Source organism: Lipotes vexillifer, unplaced genomic scaffold (genome assembly GCF_000442215.2).
Source record: "Lipotes vexillifer unplaced genomic scaffold, Lipotes_vexillifer_v1.1 scaffold765, whole genome shotgun sequence".
In the NCBI taxonomy this organism is placed as follows: Eukaryota; Metazoa; Chordata; class Mammalia; order Artiodactyla; family Lipotidae; genus Lipotes; species Lipotes vexillifer.
In genome coordinates this window covers 1,311,325-1,321,318 of record NW_006773642.1, presented here as the reverse complement: position 1 = coordinate 1,321,318, position 9,994 = coordinate 1,311,325, and the positions used below count along the sequence as shown (strand labels likewise).

The window sequence follows — 9,994 nt, the reverse complement described above, 5'->3', positions numbered from 1 at the left end:
GTGTCCCCTGCATCGGCAGGCGGACTCTCAACCACTGCGCCACCAGGGAAGCCCTGCAGCCTGTTTTTTTAATAAAGTTTTATTGGATCACAGCCATGCTCATTCGTTTATGTATTGTCTATATTTGCTTTTATGTTACAAGCTCAGAGTTGAGTCATTGCAATAAGTACTGTATGGCCTACAAAGCTGAAAATGAGTATCGACTATCTGGCCCTTTACAGAAAAGGTTTGTTGCTTCCCAAGTCAGAGGATTCCCAGAAGACCAGTGTGGCTGCAGTGGAGAGAGCAAGGAAAAGTAGAGATGGGAGAAGGAGTCGGGGAGGGAGAGCAGCTCACGTTAGGCCTCATAGGCCATTGCTAGGACTTTGGCTCTAACTCTGTGTGAGGTCAGAAAGCACTAGAGAATTTTGATGAGAGTTGATACCATCTGATTTAGATTTTAGCAGGACCAATGGCTGCTATGGTGACCATGCCAAGCACTTCTGTCCCACTTATTTCTTAGGGAAACCTGCAGAGGAATTATTTTTGGACACATATTTGCACACATACTCCTCCTTTGTCCAGGTCATTGGGTTGACAATGAAATTAGACCCTACAGTCCCACTGATGAGAACACTGAGATTCTTGGGTACATAGCCCCCCCAAGGATATCCAGCCAGCAGTGCCAAGCTCTGCTGACTGCTACTTCTTCCCAGAGGTGTCCCTTGATGTGACCCAACATGTGTCTCTGAGGCTGCTTGGCCACTGTATCACATGCCATCTCTGAAGCTGGGCCTGTTGGTTCTGACACCTGCTGCTCTCAAGGTGCCCAGGATCCATCCTTATGTCATGCAGCACTGTGCTCTTATTAAAGAGGCAGTCACTACAATGGTGGGCTTTCTCCTTTAAGGAAGTTACTGGGGATGCTCTTTACTCCTTTTGGGATATGAGAGAAGAAAAGGACCAAGTCCAGTTTCATGAGCCTTGTGACTATGTGATAGGGGCAGCTTCTTTGTTCAATGGGTAGAGGAGGAGATGGTATTGAATTTTGAAAGAATAAGAAAGTACTTTTCTCTACGCCTGGCTGCCTGAGAAATAGCTTACTTATCTCTGCTTTTCAGGGGTTTGCATGGCCAACTTGGATTGTCTCACTTTATTTCAAGAGAACTTGTATGACAACCAAAGGTGTATTTAGTTTAGAATCATCCATTTTCTTTCTCCTCAACCCACCTCTTGATTTCTGAGAAATATGCAGCTGTTTAGTACATTTTTACTGCCCTGGAGTCCTGTAAGAGCCTATATTAGTTTCCTATGGAGACTGTAACAAACTACCACAAATTTAATGGCTTAAAACACAAATTTATTATCCTGCAATTCTGGAGGTTAGAAGCCCACAGTCAGTCTTAGTGGGCTAAAGTCAAGGTCTCAGCAGGGCCTCGTTCCTTCTGGAGGCTCTAAGCGATAATCCTTTTCCAGCCCTTAGATGCTGCCTACCTTCCTTGGCTTGTGGCCCCTTCCTTCATCTTCAAAGACCTCTCAGACTTCTGCTTCCATTGTCATATCTCCTTATCTGAACTTGACCCTCCTGTCTCCCTCTTCTTAAGAGACTTCTGATTACTTTGGGCCCAGCTGGATAATCGAGGGTTGTTAATCTCCCCGTTGCAAACTTCTTAGCTCACATCTGCAAAGTCCCTTTTACCATGAAAGGTAACATATTCACAGGTTCCAGGAATTCAGATGTGGATATCTTTGGGGGACCATTATTCACCCTCTCTCACTTGACCTGTGCATCCCACTTCACTAAGACACTCAGAACCTGACATGCTCTGTTTCACAGGCTCCTCCCCCACTGCCCATGCTTGCTGTCCTTAGCACTTTCTATCATAGGTGGGAGAGGTGCTGTGCTAACTTAAGGCCAATTGCTCCATCTAGCCTGTAACGTACATGGGCACAGGGACTCTCAGGGTCCATCCCCACATCCTTCAGGCTAAAGCCAAAGGTCATTTTTCACTCCTTTTACTTCACCTCTCAGGATTTTGCATACTTGGATGCTGTCTCCTAATGGAAACCCTTTTCCCCTTAGCTTTCATGTCACCCTTTGTGACCCTTCTCTCTGGGTCAGCACACAGTGGTATCAGTGATGGAAGGATATGGAGACTGTTGGCACACTGCACCCCAAACCTCCACTGCCTGGCTCCCACAACCCTGCACACCTGTCACCAGCCATTTAAGGCATATGTGGGCTCCTGGGGAGTTTCTGGTGAGGTCCCTCTAGGTAGAGACACTCTATGTTGCTCATGCTTTCCTTTCTTAGGCCGTATTTTCTCATGGGATAACACCTACTTTTGCTCCTCTGGCCCAAGACCAAAAATACCATGAGATCCTTCTTGAAAGCAACGCTGAGGCTCTCCCCTAACGTGGAGAAAGAAAACATGAAAAAATTAGACCAAGAAACACATTTCTCCCTGAGGTGGTATCTTTGCTCCTAGCTTTGTTTTTTGGGACACCACCCACCCTTGACCTTTGGAGGAAAGGTGAACCAGACCCTGTAATTTTAGCAGCTAAGGAGGGAAGAAAGAGAATCTAGTAAGGAAAAGGCCAAAGTACGTTTCTTTTCACGAACGCAGATTCCTAGATCCCACCCCCACTTTACTGAATCTGCATGTTTCGAGCCTAAGACTGTTGAGACCTAGGAATCCAACTCTTCAATATGTTGACCTTTGGGAATCTCTGAGTCAAGCTCCCAGCAAAGAAAAGAATTCCTTGTTAAACAGACATTGAGCCTCATTCCCAAAGCTCAGCCCTCAGTGTGATAACCCCAATACTAAGACTAACCAGTTTCCTTGAGGTGGAAGGGAAAGGAGCTGTCTTCAGAAGATGGAGGTACTCTACTGAGGACTAAATCTAGATTATTTCTCTTTCCCGACTCCATAATCCACAGCCTAGTGGCCTCTGGACATCTCTAAGTCAGCACGCCCTGACTGGAACTCATTGCCTTCCCCTGTATAACTGCTCTTGCCCCTGTATCCTCTGTCTATATATGAGGAGCCCTACCATCCACCTAGATGCTCAAGCCTGAAACCTGGAGGCAGCGGATAGGGATCAATCTGATGAGGGGATATAGCACTATCAAAATCACGTTCAACTAACATTTTGAGTAGTTTGCCCAAGCTCATACAGATTATAATAATGGATCTAGATATGAACTCGGGTCTTCTGAGTCCAGTTCCTTACTCCTCTTTCTATTCTGTACTGTCTTTCCACAAGGAGTGGAAGAAGAGGAGGCTTGGGGGTCCACGTGCATTGCCTTTAAATAGCCTAAGTGTTGTCACATGGAAGAATTAGCTTGCCTTGCACAACGTCAAAAGTAGACCCAAGACCAATTAATGGTTTCTTCAGAGAGGTACAGATGTCAATCCAATGTGAGGAAAAGTTTGTCCCTCACAGCTGTCCATGCCAGATCAAGTGTCTAATCCTCAGGTTCCGTGATTTTGAAATACCACCAGTGGAACTTGGTGGTGCTCGTAACTGAAATCCTTATAAAGTTGTTTCCCACATCATCCAGTTCCCTAGTGCCATGTTCCAAGAAACAATTCAGCAAACAGAAATTCCCATGAGTTCTTTATTAACATTTTTATATGTTCCACAGCAGTATTTCTTATGTCTTAAAAATCCCTCTTTTCTTTCTTATCAAATGTCACCTAATCCTTCAACTACCTCTGCTCTTATTAAGTTTCTCAGAAAACTTCCTCAGCTCCAGTTGTTTCTCTTCCCCTTTTCCTCCTGTTTCTTTAATAAAGCCCTAATCTGTCTCTTGTTTTAGAGGGGGGACAGTTTGGCACAGAGGACCCTATGGGAACCTAATGAATTTGTTTGTTCTGTATGACAGGCCATCTTTGCTTGGGCAGAGGAAAGGGATTCATCCTTCCCTCTTCCTCACTCCCCACATCTAATCTTCTAATGTAAATGCAATGCTTGAGGCTAGAGATGTCTCAGGAGCCTATGAGAAAGGGTCTCAAATGCTAGACTAGAAGCTTGGATTGAATTGAGGACAGTTGAGAACCAACCAATTAGATTAGATTCTACTTTCTGAATTTCTTTAGAACCTGTCCCTTCCTTTTTTCCACACTATCACAGTCCTAGCTTAGGCCACCTTCAAGTCTTACAAAAATTTCTTCAACATCCTCCTTTTAGATCTCAGAACCTTGTCCCTCCATATTACAGCTAAACATGAATCGTTCTAAGATTTTGTCCTGGAAACCAAATCTGACCACTCCCCACTTAAAGGCTTCATTGGCTCCCCAGCTGTGGTCAGTTTAATCTAAGCCCTTACCTCTAGAATTTGGGGTCCTCCCTAGTTGCCCCCATGACTGCCGTATCCTGATGTATTTTTCCAAACACCTTAACTACTGGAAGCTCCCCACCATGCCTCCCTCTGAGTGTTTGATCAGGCTGTGCTCTCTGCTTGGGATGGCTTTCCCTCCTCTTAGCTACCTGACAAACATCCACTTATCTTTCAGTACTCTACGTAGGCAGCACCTCTCTGGAGAAGCTTCTGACTCCCTCCCTCCTTTGTGCACCTCTGTTCTCCCAATAGACATCCACCTGCAAACTCCTCTGCATCCATTCGTCTTCTTCCCAACTAGACTGGGCACTGCTTGTGGCCAGGTTTCTATCATCAGGGCCTACACACTCTTCAAGGTGACCTGGTGCATTGGATTTGGAGGAACTTGGGTTAAAGTACAAACACTCCAAGAGCTGTTTGCTCTTGGGCAAGTCATTTGCATTCTGAGCCTTGATTTCCTTAGCTCTGTCTACCTCCCAAGGTGCTGTGAAGTGTCATGTGAGGTGCCTGCTACAGTGTTTGGCTTACTGTAGGGGCTCAAATATTTATCACCCTCTTGGCCAAGAAGCTGAGGAGGAAGAGGTGTTCAGCTAGTGAACGGGGGATTAGGAGTGAGGCTATAAGGGGAGGGAGCAGAAACCTCTGAGACCCAGGTGTGGTTGGATTTCTAAAACTGTGCTGGCCACCTGCTCCGCCTGGGAGCAAAGTCGCGTTAGGCCGATGGGGGTGGGGCTGATAGGTCAAGGGCCTGCCAAGGCCAAGCCCTCCCTGGGCTGCTGGAATGGACCAGCCCGTGGTGACATCACAATCCTGAGGGGTTGCCAAGGCACTGCTGGAGGTGGACCCTCTTATTTCTCCCCATGGAGCTTTAGGATGCGGATGTGAGAAAGGTGAGCGAGGAAGGCAAATGGCGACGAGGAACAGCCCTAGCCCCAAGCCCATGGGCACGGCTCAGGGGGACCCTGGAGAGGCAGGCACCCTACCAGGTCCTGAGGCTGGCATCCAGGACACAAGTTCATCCACTCAGCTGAAGATGAAGCCCAAGAAGGTGCGTAAGGTCAAGGCACTCATCATTGACCTGGGCTCCCAGTACTGTAAGTGTGGCTATGCAGGTGAGCCGAGGCCCACCTACTTCATCTCCTCCACTGTGGGCAAGCGCTGCTCGGAGGCAGCTGATGCTGGTGACACCCGCAAGGAGATCTACGTGGGCCACGAGCTGCTCAACATGGAGGCGCCTCTGAAGCTGATTAACCCGCTAAAATACGGCATCGTGGTGGACTGGGACTGCGTCCAGAACATCTGGGAGTACATCTTCCACACAGCCATGAAGATCTTCCCCGAGGAGCATGCCGTGCTGGTCTCCGACCCCCCACTCAGCCCCACCAGCAACCGCGAGAAGTATGCAGAGCTCATGTTTGAGACCTTTGGCATCCCTGCCATGCACGTGACATCCCAGTCGTTGCTGTCCATCTACTCCTATGGCAAGACCTCTGGGCTGGTGGTGGAGAGTGGGCACGGCGTCTCCCACGTGGTGCCCATCTCCGAGGGCAACGTGCTACCAGGCCTGACGAGTCGTGCCGACTATGCCGGCAGCGACCTCACTAACTACCTGCTGCAGCTGCTCAACGACGCCGGCCACAAGTTCACGGACGACCACCTGCACATCATCGAGCACATCAAGAAGAAGTGCTGCTACTCAGCACTCAAGCCAGAGGAGGAGCTTGGCCTGTGCCTGGAGGATCTGCGAGTAGACTATGAGCTCCCCGACGGCAAGCGCATCACCATCGGCCAGGAGCGCTTTCAGTGCGCCGAGATGCTCTTCAAGCCCACCTTGGTAGGCAGCAACCAACCTGGTCTCCCTGAGCTCACGGCCACCTGCCTGAACCACTGCCAGGAGGCAGGCTTCAAGGAGGAGATGGCAGCCAACGTGCTGCTGTGTGGCGGCTGCACCATGCTGGACGGCTTCCCAGAGCGCTTCCAGAGGGAGCTGAGCCTCCTCTGCCCCGGGGACAGCCCCGCAGTTGCTGCTGCTCCCGAGAGGAAGACCTCCGTGTGGACTGGCGGCTCCATCCTGGCCTCCCTGCAGGCCTTCCAGCAGCTTTGGGTCAGCAAGGAAGAGTTCGAGGAGCGGGGCAGTGAAGCCATCTACAGCAAGTGCTGAGCAGTGGTGTCCCTACAGTCCAGGACTGTGGGCAGACAGCCACAGACCACTCTGTACACATTTACAGAGTTTCACATAAAATTTTAAGATGCAATGGCTCTTGTCTGGTCTGGATTTCTTGCTCTAGTGTGATAGCAGAAGGTGGTGGGGAGTTGGGTTTAAGCATATTAGCACCTTCTGCTCTGCTGGGTCGGGAGCAGCAGGGAGGTGGGGGAGGTTCACTGGCCCCTCCCCCTCTGCTCTCCCCATGAGGGCAACATCATCATAGAGCCCAGAATGTGGCTTCCTGTTCTATTAGCTCTTCAAGGTTCAAAATCCAATCCAACAGACACTCATACTGCTTGTTCACCCATGGACCAAGGGGGAAACAAAAGCTCAGATTAAGGGACTAGCTTGGGTCACACAGTTAAGTGGTGGGAGGGAGGCTCACAACTAGGTGTCTGATTTCCATCTCCTGTTTCTGCCCCTGATGGTCACCTGCCCGTAGCTTTGTCACTGCTTGACTGCCTCACTAACCAGCCCTCACTGCCTGCCCCCTTCAAAGGAACAGCCCATGGGCTGTCTCCTGAGTGGGAGGGACCATTTCTACCCATCGGTGGCCCTCTCCCTTTAGACACCTGTCAAAGTTGCAGCTATTTTTACAGAGTCACAAATAGCCACTGAATCTGGAGGGTGTTAGAGAAACCAGAGGCCATTTAGAAATCATGTGGTTCTCTCCCTCCTGTAGAGTTGGGGAAACTGAGGACCAGGATGGAGGGGGCCATGCCAGTGGTTGAGCCTAGGTCTCCTGACCCAGGTCATGATTATTTCTAGAAGGGCAAACATGGTTACTTTAGTTTGGAATGCTATAGCAAAATACCACAGATGGGGTGGCTTATAAACAACAAATCTATTTCTTACAGTTCTGGAGGCTGGAGGCCAAGGTCAGGGTACCAGCATGGCCAGGTTCTGGTGAAGGCCTTCTTCTGGGTTACAAACTCCTGACATCTGGCTGTGCTCTCACTTGGTGGCTGAGGTGAGGGGTATCTCTGGGGCCTCTTCTATAAAGGCACTAATCCCATTCATGAAGGCTCTGCCCTCCCCAAAGTCACCTTCCAAAGGTCTCCACTAATACCGTTACTTTGGTTCGGTTTTCAACATATGAATTTGGAGGGAGGGGTGGGGGATTGGGAGGGTGGAAGCAAACATTCCATCTATAGCAATGGTTCTTAATGGTTAGCAACCATTGAGCACTTACCAAGCATCTACTATGGGTGAGGCCCAGAGCTGGAGACAGAAATGGCCGGAATGTGGCCCTTCCCTTGGGATTACACACAGCTAGTGGGGGGTCCAGTGGCCAACCATGTTGGTGGCCAGGCTCAGTGTTCCTGGGGTTGGGAAGGAGGAGGTGGTGTAATGGAAAGCTGTCAATGGAGAAGGAAGTGCTAGGCGTGGTGACCACTTAGTAGCTTTAGGGCTGAGGGAGAAGCCATCGAGCCTGGTGAGATTTCAGCTGGTGACTGACTGCCTAGAAGAGGGTGGCTCCTGCCTCTTCTCCTTCCCCACCTCCTGATGCGGCCCGTGACCAGGGGCCCATGAGCAGTTGTCTGTGAAATCAGACATTGGTGAGCTGCGTAATCTGATGGGCTATCAAATATCTGTGAGCCAACTCTTACCTTAGACAAAGAGTCCTGATCTGGGGGCAGTCTGTGAGGCTGCCTCTGTCCCTGGCCTCGTGCGGGAGCTGCAGCTTTGGGATAGAACCAGACACGGTCTTTATCACCTAACGCCTTGCCATCTAGCCCTCCCTGTTGCCCAGAACTGGGTTTCTAGCCTGGAGTTTGAGTTCCTCTGGAGCTGACAGGGCCTTGGTGCTATGCAGGAACCGGGGCTCTTTCCTGTAGAGAGAGTTGCAGACTGGAGGACTAGAGGCTGATGGTGCCAGTAGACACATTTTATTTGGCCAGAACAGTGTATAAATTTTTTTTCTGGAACATGAATTCTTTCAGTGGGGCCTATATTCTTGTGTTGCCAAAGTCTCTACCACTTTGATGTCTTCACATATACCTGCTGCTTCAACACAACTTTTGTTGTATTAGCCAGCATTCTTTTCTGTTGCTTGCAACCCAAGAACATTTACTTAATACCTATCCTAAATACCTGATGAGTTATAGGGAAATGGAGGCTTATAGAGGGGAAAGTGATGTGCCCCAAACCACACAGGCAGTAAATTAGTGCTGCATGTGCACGTTCTTCCACATGCTCGTCTTGACCATCTCTAAAAACCATGCCTATGTCTACCTCCCCGCCTCCACAATCCTTTCTTCCTCACTCCCCACACTCTCAGCAAGTTCTCCTATCTCCACAGTCACAGTTTCAGTGCCCTAATCTCCTGGTCCTCTCCTCTAAAAGCATCCCTGTGTGGCCGATGGTATGAAAGCACTAATCACTTAATCTCTGGTGACTCTTATAATTGAAATATTAAGACCGACATTTCATTTATTTCCCAACAGAAAAGCTACTACACATGAAGAATTTTTGTCACAGTATTAGAGAACGTCAGATAACACATTCACACTTTAGAGTGCAAACCTAAGTGTGTCAGTTGGCCGTTGTTCTATATTCTCTTGTTTAGGTATTTGTCCCCGAGGTTAAACTTGAGCTTCTTAAGGGCAGGAACTTGGACTTCCTCATCCTGGTTTTCTCTGGGCCCAGTGCAGAGAAATGACATGGGGTGGGTGTTTAGTACATGCCAATGGAAATGACTTACTCCCAGTCAGTGAGGTAGAAGTTACAAGTATCTTTCCGCATTTTACAGGTGAGGACCCTGAAGCTTGTAGAAGTTAAGAATCTTGCCCAAGTTTACTCACCTGGTAAATCACAGTCTTGTGCTAAATCAAAGTTTTGTGATTCCAAAATGTCTCTCTGCCCTTATCTCCTTTCTGCAAATTTTCAGTCTCTTTTACAAGAAAAAGAATACATATAAAAGATTCCTTTCAAGTAATAAACAACAAATATGATGTAATTTCATAATTATCCCAAGGCATAAAAGTTAAGAACGCCAATCTTTTAGCAAAGGAGAGACAACTTGCTTGAGACGTCCAGAGACATAAGTAAGCAAGTATTAGAGTGACATCATGTGGTAAAGTCCTACTAGTTAGACATGGCAAGAGGCCTGTTATCCTCACTGCCTGTCTGGGCAGCCTGATCTGTCTCCCCAAAGTGTATTACCAAGTTTGTCCTAAGAATTATCTGCATAAGGTGGGTTTAAGCAGTTCACTTCATTATAATACAAACCATTAATGGTGTTTTATTTGATAAGTGTTTTTGTTTTTTAATCCTACATTTTCTTGTAATGTAGTGGTTCTTAACAAGTGGGGACAGGGAGTGTGGGATATTGGTGATGCTGGAGCTAGCTTTTAAAGGCTTGTGACAGTCCATTGTTAATGTCAGGAATTTTGCAAGCCAGTTAAACCATGTTGGTAGCTTGAAATTGTCCAAAGTATAAGTATTGCCTTTTTTTTTTTTTT

At 48.1% G+C, this 9,994-nt stretch overlaps 1 protein-coding gene across 1 annotated transcript; it reads left to right on the top strand.

Annotated features, from left to right (window-relative positions):
• Positions 1-5,176: 5,176 nt before the first annotated feature.
• Positions 5,177-6,582, top strand: LOC103071158 (actin-like protein 7B). The gene has a single exon (XM_007448449.1). The coding sequence runs from the start codon at positions 5,232-5,234 to the stop codon at positions 6,483-6,485; it is 1,254 nt and encodes a 417-aa protein (XP_007448511.1). The 5' UTR covers positions 5,177-5,231; the 3' UTR covers positions 6,486-6,582.
• The last annotated feature ends 3,412 nt before the right edge of the window (positions 6,583-9,994 follow it).